Genomic DNA, 16989 nt, shown 5'->3' on the forward strand with positions numbered 1-16989 from the left:
AAAGGATACTTCAGGAGTTACGTCCGAAGATCCTGGGTCCTCTTAAGTGAAAGGTGTCTCTTATGGCTGCAACCAATGAGTTAACCGTTTCAACTGTACCCGAGTGGTCCTCTGAGTCAGATGCCGATTCGGAAACCTCGTCAGCCAGTTCGCCAGGAGAATGCGACGAGTGGAGGCAGTCCTGGAGGGTGGTGACCCTAACAGGTACACGGCTTTGGCGTGGCAGAGCAGCGATTCCGAGAACGTCCTCTGGAGGAGCGACGTTAGTGACCAGATGACAGGGGGGCGGGACCTACGGGGGGGAGCGCGCACGCCTATCTGAATACTCAATGGAAGAGTCGGACGAGGCACCTCTAGTACGCTTGTGAGAGCGTGAAGTATGTGGGGAAGAGGAGCGGGCCCCCAGAGAGGGCCGGTGCAGGGCAGACCCCTTCAAGGCGGACGCCACTTCCCGGGAGGCCTCAGCCACCGAACGGGAGACTTGAGTCAAGTCAGCCATATACTGGGTCAGAGAAGAAACCCAGGCTGGAGGGGCGGCTGAATCCACCGGAACCAAAAGGGGCGTCCGGGGGTACCAGGGGGACTAGGGGAGCAGTAGAGCAGGCAGAGCAAGTGGGCTTAGTAGAGCCAGGCATCTTAGCATTACAGTGCTTACAGACAAAACAAGACACCGACATTCCGGTTATCTGTTTAGAGGGAGGAACAGCTCTGGGCGGATAAAATGAGAAAAGAACAGGAACTTTCTCACTCCAGACTGTGTCCCCTGGCAGCTGCAGGGAGGAGAACTAAGCTCCGTGCAGCTAGAGTGAAAAATGGCCAGCCTATAGCCAGAGAGGGGCATGCCTGAGGCCCTGGCGCTGATTGGAGGCCGCTTTGCGCCTCTAGGAAGCTCCAACAGCCCAGGGGGTGAAGCTATGAGTAGCGAGAAGAAGCAGTAATGGCGCCCGCTCCTTGTCCCGAGAGCACGTGTCAGCCGCATATGCGCTCGGGGGGAAGTAAGCGGGCGGCCCAAACACCGGCAGTGGCTGCCGGAGAAAACGAAAGTAAGCCGGCGCTCAGAGCGCCCGGCCAGAACGAGCGCTGCGGCTATCAGCCGCATATAAGTCGTTGCGGTCATAGCCGCACAGTAAACACCACACACACACAGAGTGAAGTAGAAAAAACATTCAGTTACAGTTTAAACATAGAATGCATGCCCCCTAAGATGCCACTGCTCACCCCAGAATCAAAGTGAAGCCCCAGTATAAGCCAGCCCCATAAACCTGAAAAGGTGGGCAAAAAACTGAGGGTCTCCAGAGGTTGCAAATCCGCACCTAAGGGAGAAACGGGAAATGTACTTACCTCAGTCAGAAGATCTTACCTAATGGAGTCTTCAATGAGGTCTTCAGTCAGTTTTTGTCGCCTGCATCACGCCTAGCTGCTATGCGCGAGTGAGGCGAGCAGGGGAATAGGGGGACCCGGACCCATGAGGTACCAACCCAGGCGCTGACCGTTGGCGAGGGGGGGTGAACAGCGCATATACGCAATGCCTGTGCCCCCTTACTCGCAATGGGGAAACAGGGAAACGGAGTCCCTGAGTTCCCACCTGAAAACAAGAAAGAAAAAGGAATAAAAAACTAACACGTCCCTATACTAGGAAAACAATAAATCAGAAGACCTGGTCTGGAGAATTCCAGACCATGTCCACCTCCTGCAAGACACAAAGCTAAAACTTAGCTCAGGGCCTGGAGGCGGGTATATCCTGCTGGGAGGAGCCGACTTTTATATTTTATTTTATTACCATAGTGTCACACCTTCTAGAGACAGCAGCATACACCCACGGTCTGTGTCCCCTAATGGAACCGATAGAGAAATACGGTACCTCATATGTGAACGTAAAGTGCTCTGTGGGTACACTAGAGTGCTCAGAAGCGACAATGGGATTTTGGAGAGTGTATTTTGCTAAAATGTTTGTTTTTTTTGTGGGGGGGGAAGGGCATGTCACATTTATTAAGCCCCTATGGTGCCAGAACGGCAAAAAATTAAACCACATGGCATAATATTTTGGAAACTACACCCCTCAAGGCACGTAACAAGGGGTACAGTGAGCCTTAGCACCCCACAGGTGTTTGACGACTTTTTGGTAAAGTAGGATGTGTTAATGACATTTTTTTTTCACTGAAATGCAGTTTTTCCCCATATTTACCATTTTTACAAGAGTTAATAAAAATGCCCCCCAAAAGTTGTAACACCATTTCTTCTGAGAATGGAAATACCCCATGTGTGGATGTAGAGTGCTCTGCGGGTGCACTACAAAGCCACTACACCCCTAAAGGCACGTAACTAGGAGTACAGTAAGCCTTAACACCCCACAGGTGTTTGACGACTTTTAGTTAAAGTCGGATGTGTAAATGAAATAAAATAAAAAAAGATTTTTTACACTTACCGTAAAATCTTTTTCTCAGAAGCTCTATTGGGGGACACAGGAACCGTGGGTATATCTTGCTGCCACTAGGAGGCTGACAATAGGCATACAAAAAAGAAGTCGGCCCCTCCCAGCAGGGTATACCACACCTACTGCCTTAGAGGCACTCAATAGGAGGAACCGAAAAAGAGCCCCGTCAAAACAAATTAACCAATAGACTGACAGGCGACCGACTCTCAGACCACAATTAAAAACACTGGGTGGGAGCTGTGTCCCCCAATGGAGCTTCTGAGAAAAAGATTTTATGGTAAGTGTAAAAAATCTCCTTTTCTCATTCAGCTCCATTGGGGGACACAGGAACCGTGGGACGTACCAAAGCAGTCCCCGGGGTGGGAAAACAATGCAACCCGGAATCAAGCGGACGGCAGAGCCACCGCTGCCTGCAAAACCTTACGCCCTAAAGAGGCGTCTGCGGATCCAGAAGTGTGCACTTGGTAAAACTTGGTGAACGTGTGCACCGAAGACCAAGTAGCCGCTTTACACACCTGTAGGGCCGAAGCCCTGTTAAAAACCGCCCCAAGAGGCCCCCACAGAGCGAGTGGAGTGAGCCCTAACCCGGAAGGGAGGATCCTTCCCCTTGGAACGATATGCTTCAGAAATGGCAGACCAGATCCACCTGGAGATGGTAGCCTTAGAAGCCGGCAAACCCTTGCGTCGGCCCTCCGGAAGGACAAACAGCGACTCCGACCGTCGGAAAGAAGAGGTGGCCGAAAGGTAAACTCTTAAGGCCCGGACCACATCCAGATTGTGGAGAGAACGCTCCTTAGGATGAGACGGAGCAGGGCAGAAGGAAGAACGATATCCTTGTTCAGATGAAAAGACAAAACCCCCTTTGTGGTGGGAGGCACCGGCCGAAGCACTGCCTTGTCTTGATAAAGAATCAGGAAGGGAGGTTGACAAGAGAGAGCTGCCAATTCCGATACCCGTCGGATCGAGGTCACAGCTACCAAAAAGGAGACCTTCCAAGAAAGGAAACGAAGAGAAATGTCGCAGATAGGCTCGAATGGAACGGATTGCAAGGCACTCAGGACTAAATTCAAGTCCCAAGGGGGAGTAGGAGACCTGTAGGGAGGAATCTCATGGGCTACCTCTTGAAGGAAAGTGCAAACCGATGAGTCAGAAGCTAGAGGCCGCTGAAAAAGAATAGACAGCGCCGACACTTGACCCTTGAGAGAACGAAGGGCCAAACGCGTTTCAAGACCCGACTGCAGAAACGCCAGAAGGTTCGGCAGAGAAAAATGAACCGGAGAAAGAGAGCAGGCCTCACACCACTGAAAATAAGCCCAAGTCCTATGGTAGATTCTAGCAGAGGACAGTTTACGCGCATAGGCCGAATAACCCCAGATGAGAAACTGCGAGCCTTCAATACCGCGGTTTCAACCGCCATGCCGTCAAATGCAGCGGCAGTGAACTGGGGTGCCAAAGAGGACCCTGAGAAAGAAGATTGAGGCGATCTGGCAGCCGAAAGGGAACATCCGCCACGAGCCGAACCACGTCGGCGTACCAAGAGCGGCGGGGCCAATCCGGAGCCACTAGGATGGCCGATACGCCTTCCGCCATGAGTTTCCTGAGCACTCGGGGAAGGAGGGGAAGTGGCGGAAACAGGTACGGGAGAGTGAACCGAGACCAGGGAATGACGAGGGCGTCCGCGGCCAGAGCCAGAGCATCTCTGGACTTTGCCATAAAGGTTGGAACCTGCCAATTTAGGCGGGGCGCAAAGAGGTCCACGTCTGGAGTCCCCCAACTACGGCAAATGGACTCGAACACCTCCGGGTGAAGGGACCACTCCCCGGGATCGGGAGAGGAGTGACTTAGAAAGTCCGCTTCCCAGTTGTCCACCCCCGGGATGCAGATCGCTGATATGGAGGGAACCATGCACTCCGCCCAGATCAATATCTTGGACACCTCGGTCATGGCCGCACTGCTGCGAGTGCCTCCTTGGCGGTTTACATACGCCACGGCCGTGGCGTTGTCCGACTGAATGCGAACTGGGCGACCCAAAGAAGAGATTCCAAGTGCTGGAGACAAAGGAAGATTGCCCGGATCTCTAGGACATTGATAGGAAGCCAGGCTTCCGTCCGGTCCAGGAGAACACCCGCTCGCATCCGTCATAAGAACCATCAGTTCAACGGTAGAAACGAGCGGCTGCTCTGAAGGAGGGGAGAGTGGAGCCACCAAAGAAGAGACTGGCGAGCCGAGGTGGGCAGACGGATCCGGTGATCCAAGGACAGGGGGGATCCGTCCCAGAGGGACAGAATGGCCCACTGAAGCGGACGGCAGCGGAACTGTACAAACGGTACCGCCGTCATGGCCGCCACCATTCTGCCCAGTACTGCCATGCAGGCACGAATGGACACTGGATGCGGGCGTCTCAAGTGATGAAAGCCGGGCAGCAGAGCACTCCGCTTGTCCGGGAGGAAAACTCGGGCGCTCCCGGTATCGAACCGGAGGCCCAGAAAGATCAGAGACCGGGAGGGAGAAAGGTTGGATTTCTCCTCGTTGATCAGCCACCCGAAGCTGGTTAGGGTCAGCAGGGTGATGTGGAGACTCTCCTCGTTCTGGATTCGGAACGGGGCCTTGATATGCAGGTCGTCCAGGTAAGGAAGGACAGACACCTCCCGGGACCTGAGAATGGCCATGACAGCCGCCAGGACCTTGGTAAAAATGCGAAGGGCAGAGCCACAAATTGAAAGTGACCCTGCGGAACGGCAAAACGTAGAAAACATTGATGAGGAGGAAAAATTGGGACGTGGAGATACGCATCCCGAATGTCCACTGAAGACAGGAATTCGCCCTGATCCATGAATGCCACGATCGACCGTAGCGACTCCATTCGGAAGTGGCGAGGTTGAAGATGTCCATTGAGGAGTTTAAGGTTCAAAATAGGAAGGACTGAACCCTCCTTTTTGGGGACAACGAAGAGGTTTGAATAGAAACCCTTTAAACGGTCCTGAGATGGGATGGGCACAATGACACCCTGTTGCAGCAGAGTGCGAATGGCAGAATTAAAACCTGCAACCAGAGCAGGTGAACGAGGAGGCAGGGACCGATAACCGTCGGAGATGACGTCCCAAATCTAAGAGTCCTGGACTTGCTCCAACCAGACGTCCCGAAAAAGAAGTAAGTGACTGCCCACCCGAAACGGAGTCCCAGGTGGGGGCGCCCCTTCAGGTCGAGGAAGGTTTGCAGGTTCCCGATTTAGCGGGAAATCGGTTGGAACAACTATCCTGCTTCCATGAGGGGCGAAGTTTGAAGGACAGGCCCTGCCTACCCTGCGAGGGGCTCGATTTATCCTGGCGCCCGTGGCCCAGGGAGCGAAAGGAGGTTGACTTACGAAACCCCCACGAGCCGCAGGGCGGCGCGCCTTGTACTGGGGAAGCAAAGAACTTTTACAGCCCGTAGCCTCAGAAATGATGTCGTCTAGCCGTTTCCCAAAAAGGCGTCCGCCAGTAAAGGCCATTTCCGTCAGAGATTTCTTGGAGGCCGAATCGGCGATCCAAGCTTTGAGCCACATAGAGCGACGAATGGCGACTAGATTGCCAGCCGCGACAGCTGCACAGCGAGCAGACTCCAATGAAACCTGGCATAAATATTCACCTGAGTTTGAAACCTGACGAGCAATCTACGCCAGATCCTCCGGGGAGGCCCCGGACAACAGCCCTTGACGAAGCTGAGAAGCCCACACCGATAAGGCCTTCGCGACCAAGGTTGAAGAGAAGGCTGGGAGCAGGGAGGATCCCACTGCCTCAAACGCGTATTTGTCAAATTCTTGACCCGTTTGTCCAGGGGATCCTTAAAGGAAGTGGCATCCGCCAACGGTAGAGTGGTGGATTTGGATAAACGGGAGACTGGGGGGTCCACAGATGGTGGAACAGTCCATTTAGAGATAAGATCCTGAGGGAATGGACACAGAGTCTTTAACCGTTTAGTGCCTTGGGAGCGCTTCTCCGGAAGCTTCCAGGCGGTCTCCAGAAGTTCATCAAACTCCTTATGAGGATGGAAAACCTTGGGTACTTAGCAATGAGTACGTGTAAAGGAAACTTAAGGAGCATGGTCCAAAGGTCCAGAGTCCTGTAGATGGAAGGTGTCCCTGACTGCAGACACCAAGCTGTCCACCAAGTCAGACATGGATGACAGATTTTTAGAATCCGAATGCGGAGCCGGGTCTGAGTCCGCTAGTTCACCCGGAGATCGGGAACGGTGAGTGGAGGCTTCCGATCTAGGTGACCGGGATCTGGAAAGGCGGTTCGGGGAACGAGAACGGCCCCTAGGAGAGCGGTCGCGATACCGGGAACGCAGCCTAGGAGCGGGAGACCTGGAGCGTGAGCGGCGTCTGTTTTCAGTATATGAGTCAGGATAAAAGACCCATGGGCGTCTGTGGGAGCGTCGACGGTCCGAAGACGCCAAACTTGTTTCTCGAGGGGGACACAAGGAAGACTGCCTTAAGGCCGTAGCTACCTCTTTGGAAACCTGTGTCAAGTCTGAGATAGTTTTGGAGAGGGAAGACACCCAAACCGGGGCAGGGTCAGGGACCACAGACACCGAAGGGCCATCTTGGGCAGGGGGAGTAGGGCGTGAGGAAGAGCAGGCAAAAAAAGTGGGTTCAGCCGAACCCCCGAAAATTTAACCTTACACCCTGTACAAGAATAGTAAGTGACCAAAGCAGGGGCCGCCTGTCTGAAAGAGGGTTCAAAGCTGGGGGTGGACATTGCAAAGTACAGCTAACTAGTGACAGAAGAAAACTGGAACAAGCTCACCCAGGTTCCTGACTGACGTCCCTGCAGCTTCAGGAATACAGGACAGCCGGCTGGAATAAGCAGAGATGCAGCGGCCGAGAAGGGAGACCCACAGGAGCAGAGTGCAGCAGCGTCTGTGAAGATGGCAGTGCTGGACCCGGAGCGGAGTCACGTGATCCCGAAAGGGAGGGGTTACCACGCACTAGCACGGGAGAGGCTGAGAAGAGCCTGGCGTGCCCGCGCTGCTGCCGGATAGGCTGAATATGCCCTCCCCGTGCGAGCACTGCGATCACTGGACGCGCAGAGAGTGCGAATAAGGGGGCGGAGCTACTCACGGCCGAGACCAGGCCAAAGCTGCGGACTAAAGTAGTGGCTTGGCTCCCGGCCGAACATGCCGTTCTGATCCCTGTGAGGCCGGCAGCCGTCTCCCACTGCGGGGACAGCTGCCGGAGATAATAATAGCCGAGACCGCCCGCGGACTGAAAAAGCGGGTAGGTCCCAGACCGAACGGCCGCGAATGCCGTCCGGAGAAGCCGGCAGCTGCCTCACCATGTGTGGGGACGGCTGTCGGTATATAAGTATGCCGCAGTTGTGGCCAGTTCCCCCCCCCCCCCCCCCCCCAAGAATGCCCCTTCCTCACAATAAAAGAGCCCCTCCAACCCTGAACTAAATATTATTCCTATGATTAACCCTTGAGGGCCTTAGGTTAGGTGATTCCCATGATTAACCACTGAGAGGCCTTAGGTTAGGTGAAGTGGGGTGGGTGAGAGGGGTACCGGGGAATATACTCACCTGACTATGGAGGTATACTTACCTCCCTAGAAGTCCGTTCCCCAGAAGTCTTCACCAGACTAAGCCTTCTGCATCATGCCAGGCTTCTTTAAGCGGGGCGAGCAGAGGCAATAGGCGACCCGGACCCAAGGTACAAACCTGATGCTGGCCGGTGGCGAGGAAGGGTTAACGGACCATACTCTATGGAACCGTGCCCTTCAGTCGCATGTGGAGAAACAGGCAGCGCTATGCTCCTGTCGCCCCTACCTAGAAAAAACTAAAAAATAAGAAAAAATCTAAACACTAACTCAAAAAAAATAACAATATAGACCAGGCCTGGAGCATTCCAGGCCCGTATTGCCTCCTATGACACTTAGCTAAAACTGAGTGTCTCTAAGGCAGTAGGTGGGGTATACCCTGCGCGGAGGGGCCGACTTCTTTTTTGTATGCCTAGCGTCAGCCTCCTAGTGTCAGCAATATATACCCACGGTTTCTGTGTCCCCCAATGGAGCTGAATGAGAAAAAAAAATTCACAAAAATGCATTTTTTTTCCCAAATTTACAATTTTTACAAGAGGTAATAGGAGAAAATGGCCCCCAAAATTTGTAACCCCTTTTTTTCTGAGCATGAAAATACCCCATATGTGTTTGAAAAATGCTCTGTGGGCGAACTACAATGCTTAGAAGAGAAGGAGCGCCATAGAGCTTTTGGAGAGAGAATTTGTTTGGAATGGAAGTCGGGGGGCCATGTGTGTTTTCAAAGATCTAAAATGGGGTCACATTTGGATGTTTTTTATTTATTTTTTTGCTTATTTCAGAACCGCTGTAACGATCAGCCACCCTGTGCAAATCACCTCAAATGTACATGGCGCCCTCACTCCTGAGCTTTGTTGTGCGCCCACAGAGCATTTTATGTCCACATATGGGGTATTTCCGTTCTCAGGAGAAATTGTGTTACAAATTTTGGGGGTCTTTTTTTTTCCTTTTACCACTTGTGAAAATATGCATGGGGCAACACCAGCATGATAGTGTAAAGAATTTAATTTTTTTACTATAACATGCTGGAGTAGACCCCAACTTTACTTTTTCATAAGGGGTAAAAGGAGAAAAAGCCCACAAAATTTGTTATGTAACTTCTCCCGAGTACGGGAATACCCCATAAGTGGCCCTAAACTGTTGCCCTGAAATACAACAGGGCTCTGAAGTGAGAGCGCCATGAACATTTGAGGCCTAAATTATGGATTTGCATAGGGATGGACCGGATGCAAGAATGACACTTGCCTCCGATACTAAAATTACCCTACAGCAGTGTTTCCCAAACAGGGTGCCTCTAGCTGTGTGGTAATACTGGGAGTTGTTGTTTTGCCACAGCTGGATACCATGTTTTGGAAACCGTGCTGTACCAGAGGTTTTTCATTTTTATTGGGGGGGGGGGGGGGACTGTGTATGTGTATATGTTGTGTTTTACTTTTTATTTTGAGTAGCTGTAGTGTTTAGTGTAGTGTTTTTAGGGTACATTCACACAGGCGGGGGTTCACAGCTAGTTTCCCGCTGGGAGTTTGAGCTAGAAACTCAATGTAAACCCCCACCCGTGTAAACCTGTAAACCTTCAGCTGTTGCAAAACTAAAACTCCCAGCATGCCCTTTGGCTGTCCGTACATGCTGGGGGTTGTAGTTATGCAACAGCTGGAGGCACACTGGTTGCAAAACACAGTTTGTTACTTAACTGTTTCAAAACTAGAACTCCCAGCATGTACGATCTCCTAGTGCATGCTGGGAGTTGTATTTTTGCAACAGCTGGAGGCACACTGGTTGCGAAACACTGAGGACACAAACTCTGTTTCACAATCAATGTGCCTCCAGCTGTTGCAAAACTGCAACTCTCAGCATGCATTGACAGCCGAAGGGCATGCTGAAAGTTATAGTTTTGCAACAGCTGGAGGCACACTGCAACATCTCCCAGCATGCCCTTTGGCTGTAAATGCATGCTGGGAGTTGCAATTATGCAACAGCTGGATGAACACTTTTTCATAGAAAAAATGTTCCTCCAGCTGTTGCATAACTACAACTCCCAGCATGCACAGACTACCAAAGGGCATGCTGGGAGTTGTAGTTGGAACTCCAGCTGTTGCAAAACTACAACTTCCAGCATGCCCTTTGGCTTTGCATGCTGCGAGTTGAGACTAAGCAACAGCAGGAAGTGAAGAGGCCTCACCTCCTGTGTTATCCTGCAGCGGGGACCGCCGTGCTGTGTCCTGCCGCCGGGACCGATCCTGCTGCTCCTGTCGCCACCACCACACACCAGGGGACCCCCGCCTGACCAGGGCAAGATAGGAGACCCCCGTCGGCCTCAATCGCCGCCATGATCGCCGTACCAATCACCGCCCAGCAGGGTCGTGATTAATTGGTTGTTCCGACCGATCAATCACGTGGTCGTGAGGCGGCACCCCTGCCACCTCACTCCTGATGGGTAAGGGTAAAGGGGGCTGTCTCGGACAGCCCCATTCACCCTTTTTTTCTGGGTCACCGGGTCACCAGAGACTCGATTTGGCCCAGAATAGCGCAAATCGCCGGTCTGAATTGACTTTCGATTTGCCGCGATCGTCGACATGGGGGGGTCTCAGGACCCCCCTGGGCGATATGCCGGGATGGCCGATCACCACGTCCGGAGACGCGGGGATCCTGGAAAGCTGCGCCGTAAATGCCATTTACGGCACTGTGCACTACGTACATTTACAGGGCTCGTCCTTAAGGGGTTAATGAGCTCTGGTAAAATTAAATCTGAACTAAGTTTGTCTCCAACAGGCTCATAAATCTAACCCTTTTTTTTTTTTTTACAGTAACTAACCTGTCCAGGTGCTTGTGCTGTCGATTCCTGGCCCCTTGCTCTTCCGCGTGCTCTTGCTCTGGCTCTGCCACTCATGGTTTAAACCTGTAACAAATAAACAAGAATAATGACAAACAGGTTCAACGTACAGTATTTGACCTCAGATTCTTCAAAAAGTTGTATTCATCAGATTTTATAGTATATTCCCAAAAATTTCTCACAAAAAGGTAAAAGAAATATGAATAAGCCCCTTACCTAATAAAAGTTTGAATTGCCCTCCTTTTCCTATTTTTTAACCCCTTAAGGACACAGCCCATTTTAACTCCTTAAGGACAACAGACATAAATGTATGTCCTAATGGGCTGGTACTTCGTGCACCAGGACATACATTTACATCCTGCACATGATGCCAGGACCGAAATGGTGGTATTGGCGGACATCAGCGATCGTGCTGATGTCCGCCATTAACCCCTCATATGCCATGATCAATAAAGATCAATGCCACACTTCTAAGGGGTATGGCAGCATGGCCGCGGGGATCAGATCAGCCAAGATGGCAGATGGAGGTCCCCTCACCTGCTTCCTTCAGTCCTCCCGGCATCTTTTTCTCTGGTCAGTTGGAAAGTAGATTGCCACTAATACTGATTAGTGCTATGCCTATGCATAGCACTTAACAGTATTAGAAGTCTAATGATTGCTATAAATAGTCACCTATGGGGACTTAAAAAGTGTAAAATACCATACCACGCACCAGCCTATAACATGCACAGTCATTTTTCCAAGGAAAATGTGTTTTAAAAAAAAAGTTTTTTTCACCCGAATATCATTGTTAAAATGAGGGTGCGTGTGTGCATGTATACCCTGATAAACTGTTTCTGGCCTCTCAAAAGCTGCTGCAGATCAATGATATAAAGCGGGCGCTTTAAATGAACTGCAGCGGCTTCTGTGGGACCAGAGTCCCGCTGCCACTGCCAGATTCCCTCCCCCATCCCCCGTTTTATAGTTGCCTCTCCTGGGGCCAGAATCCCTCTGCCGCCGCTGGCCAATTCCCACCCCCATCCCTGATTTTATAGTTAACTGTCCTGGGGTCCACGCTCCTTCAGGCGCTGGCGGCGTCCCGAGCTGTCACTGTGCACTGACAGTGAAGAAGCATGATCCCCAGGCAACTATAAAAACAGGGATGGGGGAGGGAATCGGGCAGTGGCGGCAGCGGGACTCTGGCCCCACAGAAGCCGCTGTAGTTCATTGATTTAATGATCAATTTCTATTTTATTAGTTTTTCTTCAATAGACAAAACAGAATAATTATAACATACACCAATACAAATAAATTCCTATACTGGGTGTACCGGAGACCCGTATGACCCAGAATCGCTGCAGATCGCCAGTCTGAATTGACAGGCGATTTGCGGCGATCGCCGACATGGGAGGGTCTCATGACCCTCCTGGGCATTGTCACGGGATGTCTGCTGAATGATTTCAGCAGGCATCCTGGTCCAGTCCCCGCCCTGGGACCTTAAGTACCAGGGAGCGAAGGGTCCTTAAGTACCAGGGAGCGACGTTCCCCCCAACCCCCCTCCCCAATAAAAACTTCTCGTACAGCACTGTTTCCTAAATGGAGCCTCCAGTTGTTGCAAAAGAACCACTCCCAGCATGGCCAGAAAGCAATTGACTGTCCAGGCAAGCTGAGAGTTTTGCAGCACCTGGAGGCACCCTGTTTTGGAATCAATGACGTAGGGTATTTTTTGGTGGCGGAGGCAAGCGCCATGCTTACATCCGGGTCCGTCCCTATGCAAATCCCTAATTTAGGCCTCAAATGCGCATGGCGCTCTCTCTCACTCCTGAGTCCTGTCTTGTTTTAAGGCAACAGTTTAGTGCCACATGTGGGGTATTTCCATACTTGGGAGAAATTGTGCTACATAATTTGGGGGGCTTTTTCTCCTTTTACCCCTTATGAAAAGGTAAAGTTGGGGTCGACACAAGCATATTAGTGTAAAAAAATGTAATATTTTACACTAACATGCTGGTGTTGCCCCATACTTCTCGTTTTCATAAGAGGTAAAAGGAAAAAAAAGACCCCCAAAATTTGTAACACAATTTCTCCTGAATATGGAAATACCCCATATGTGGATGTAAAGTGTTCTGTGGGCGCACAACAAAGCTCAGGAGTGAAAGCACACCATGTACATTTGAGGTCTAAACTGGTGATTTGCACAGGGGTGGCTGCTGGTTACAGCGGATCTGACATGAAAACAAAAAAAAAATCCATATGTAACCCCATTTTGAAAACTACACACCTCATGGATCATAACAAGGTGTATAGTGATCCTTAACACCTCACAGGTTGTCACGATTCGGCTGGCTGGAGGTGGATCCTCTGTGCCAGAGAGGGATTGGCGTGGACCGTGCTGGTGGACCGGTTCTAAGTTGCTACTGGTATTCACCAGAGCCCGCCGCAAAGCGGGATGGTCTTGCAGCGGCGGTAGCAACCAGGTCGTATCCACCAGCAACGGCTCAAACTCTCTGACTGCTGAAGATAGGCGCGGTACAAGAGAGTAGACAAGAGCAAGGTCGGACGTAGCAGAAGGTCAGGGCAGGCAGCAAGGATCGTAGTCAGGGGCAACGGCAGGAGGTCTGGAACACAGGCTAGGAACACACAAGGAAACGCTTTCACTGGCACAATGGCAACAAGATCCGGCGAGGGAGTGCAGGGGAAGTGAGGAATAAATAGGGAGTGCACAGGTGAGAATACTGATTAGGCCTGCTGCGCCAATCAGTGGCGCAGCGGCCCTTTAAATGGCAGAGACCCGGCGCGCGCGCCCTAAGGAGCGGGGCCGCGCGCGCCGGGACAACACAGACGGGGAACGGGTCAGGTACGGGAGCCGAGATGCGCATCGCGAGCGGGCGCGTCCCGCATCGCGAATCGCATCCCGGCTGGGAGTAATATCGCAGCGCACCCGGTCAGCAGGTCTGACCGGGGCGCTGCGAATGAGAGAACGCTGCGAGCGCTCCTGGGAGGAGCGGGGACCCGGAGCGCTCGGCGTAACAGTACCCCCCCCCCCTTGGGTCTCCCCCTCTTTTTGGAGCCCGAGAACCTGAGGATAAGACTTTTGTCCAGGATGTTGTCCTCAGGTTCCCAGGATCTCTCTTCTGGGCCACAGCCCTCCCAATCCACCCCAAAATTTTTTTTTCCTCTGACCGTCTTGGAGGCCAGAATCTCCTTCACGGAGAAGACGTCAGAAGAACCGGAAACAGGAGTGGGAGAAACAAGTTTGGGAGAGAAGCGGTTAATGATGAGTGGTTTAAGGAGAGAGACATGGAAGGCATTGGGAATACGAAGAGAAGGAGGAAGAAGGAGTTTGTAAGAGACAGGGTTAATCTGGCACAAGACTTTGAAAGGACCAAGATAGCGTGGTCCCAGTTTGTAACTGGGGACACGAAAGCGGACATATTTAGCGGAGAGCCATACCTTGTCTCCGGGAGCAAAAATGGGGGGAGTTCTTCTTTTCTTATCAGCAAATCTTTTCATCCGGGATGAAGCCTGTAAAAGAGAATTTTGGGTCTCTTTCCATATGGTGGAAAGATCATGAGTCACTTCATCCACAGCGGGCAAACCAGAGGGCAAGGGGGTAGGGAGGGGGGGAAGAGGGTGACGGCCGTACACCACGAAAAATGGGGACTTAGCAGAAGACTCAGAGATTCTGAAGTTGTATGAGAATTCGGCCCATGGTAGAAGATCTGCCCAGTCATCCTGGCGGGAGGAAACAAAATGCCGTAAATAGTCACCCAGGACCTGATTAATTCTTTCTACTTGCCCATTGGATTGGGGATGATAAGAAGAAGAGAAGTTTAGTTTAATCTTGAGCTGTTTACAGAGGGCCCTCCAGAATTTAGACACGAATTGGACGCCTCTATCCGAGACGATCTGCGTGGGCAAACCGTGAAGACGAAAAATGTGTACAAAAAATTTTTTGCTAACTGAGGCGCTGAAGGAAGACGAGGAAGAGGAATAAAATGTGCCATCTTGGAAAATCGATCAACGACCACCCAAACAACTGTGTTGCCACGGGATGGGGGTAAGTCTGTGATAAAGTCCATACCAATCAGTGACCAAGGCTGTTCGGGGACAGGCAGAGGATGAAGGAGACCAGCAGGCTTCTGGCGAGGAGTCTTATCCCGGGCACAGACAGTACAGGCCCGCACAAAATCAACAACATCCGTCTCCAGAGTCGGCCACCAATAAAAACGAGAGATGAGTTGCAAGGATTTTTTGATGCCCGCATGGCCTGCGAGGTGGGAGGAGTGTCCCCATTTGAAATTCCCGAGACGCTGGCGTGGAGAAACGAAGGTCTTCCCTGGAGGAGTTTGCCTGATGGAGGCTGGAGAAGAGGAGATCAGACAGTCAGGAGGAATGATGTGTTGCGGAGAGAGCTCTACTTCAGAGGCATCCGAGGAACGAGAGAGGGCATCGGCCCTAATGTTCTTGTCGGCAGGGTGAAAATGAATTTCAAAGTTAAAACGGGCAAAGAACAACGACCACCTGGCCTGGCGAGGGTTCAGCCGTTGGGCAGACTGGAGATAGGAGAGATTCTTGTGATCAGTGTATATGATAACTGGAAATTTTGATCCCTCCAGCAGATGCCTCCATTCCTCAAGCGCCAATTTAATGGCCAGTAGTTCTCGATCCCCGATGGAGTAGTTTCTCTCCGCCGGAGAGAAGGTCCTAGAAAAAAAACCACAAGTAAGAGCATGCCCGGAAGAATTTTTTTGTAGAAGGACAGCTCCAGCTCCCACTGAGGAGGCATCTACCTCCAATAGAAAGGGTTTAGATGGGTCAGGTCTGGAGAGCACAGGAGCCGAAGAAAAGGCAGACTTGAGATGTTTAAATGCGTCTTCCGCTTGGGGAGACCAGGACTTGGGATTGGCATTTTTCTTGGTTAAAGCCACGATAGGAGCCACAATAGTGGAAAAATGTGGAATCAATTGTCTGTAATAATTGGCGAACCCCAAAAAACTTTGGATAGCACGGAGTCCGGAGGGGCGTGGCCAATCTAATACAGCAGCTAGCTTATCTGGGTCCATTTGTAGTCCCTGGCCAGAAACCAAGTATCCTAGGAAAGGAAGAGATTGACATTCAAAGAGACATTTCTCCATTTTGGCATAAAGTTGATTGTCTCGAAGTCTCTGAAGAACCATCCGGACATGCTGGCGGTGTTCTTCTAAGTTGGCAGAAAAAAATCAGAATATCGTCCAGATAAACCACAACAAGTCTTGGAAGACGGCAGGGGCGTTGCACAGGCCAAAGGGCATGACCAGATACTCAAAGTGTCCATCTCTGGTGTTAAATGCAGTCTTCCATTCGTCCCCCTCCCTGATGCGGATGAGATTATAAGCACCTCTTAAGTCCAGTTTGGTAAAGATGTGGGCACCTTGTAGGCGATCAAAGAGTTCCGAGATAAGAGGTAGGGGGTAGCGGTTCTTTAACGTGATTTTATTAAGTCCGCGGTAATCAATGCAAGGACGTAGGGAGCCATCTTTTTTGGACACAAAAAAAAATCCAACTCCGGCAGGAGAGGAGGATTTGCGGATAAACCCCTTTTTTAAATTTTCCTGGATGTACTCTGACATGGCAAGAGTCTCTGGAGCAGACAGAGGATAGATTCTGCCCCGGGGTGGAGTAGTACCCGGGAGGAGGTCAATAGGACAGTCATAAGGCCTGTGAGGAGGTAAAGTCTCAGCTTGCTTTTTGCAGAACACGTCAGCATTGTCCATATAAGCCTTAGGAAGACCGGTTACAGGGGGAACCACAGGGTCACGGCAGGGAGTACTGGAAACCGGTTTAAGACAGTCCTTGAGACAAGAAGTACCCCAATTCTTGATTTCTCCTGTGGACCAATCAAGGGTTGGGGAATGGCGTTGAAGCCACGGTAATCCAAGAAGAATTTCGGAAGTGCAGTTGGAGAGGACCAAAAATAAAAAATTTTCGTGATGAGGTCCGATGCACATTAGGAGAGGTTCCGTGCGGTAACGCACGGTACAGTCCAATCTTTCATTGTTAACAGAATTGATGTAGAGGGGTCTGGCGAGACTGGTCACCGGGATGTTGAACCTGTTGATGAGCGAGGCCAAAATAAAATTTCCTGCAGATCCGGAATCCAAGAAGGCCATAGTAGAGAAGGAGAAGGTAGAAGAA

General features: G+C 51.2%; 1 protein-coding gene across 3 annotated transcripts in view; it reads right to left on the minus strand.

Annotated features, from left to right (window-relative positions):
- The window catches only part of PIWIL1 (piwi like RNA-mediated gene silencing 1), a 394474-nt gene that overhangs the window by 357736 nt on the left and 19749 nt on the right, over positions 1 to 16989 (minus strand). For all 3 annotated transcript variants that reach the window (XM_056533540.1, XM_056533559.1, XM_056533548.1), the window contains exon 2: positions 10819 to 10902. In XM_056533540.1, the coding sequence (XP_056389515.1) occupies positions 10819 to 10893 (75 nt within the window). In that variant the 5' untranslated portion in view covers positions 10894 to 10902. The remainder of the gene's footprint in view (positions 1 to 10818; positions 10903 to 16989) is intronic.

Source organism: Hyla sarda, chromosome 1 (genome assembly GCF_029499605.1).
Source record: "Hyla sarda isolate aHylSar1 chromosome 1, aHylSar1.hap1, whole genome shotgun sequence".
Classification (NCBI taxonomy): Eukaryota; Metazoa; Chordata; class Amphibia; order Anura; family Hylidae; genus Hyla; species Hyla sarda.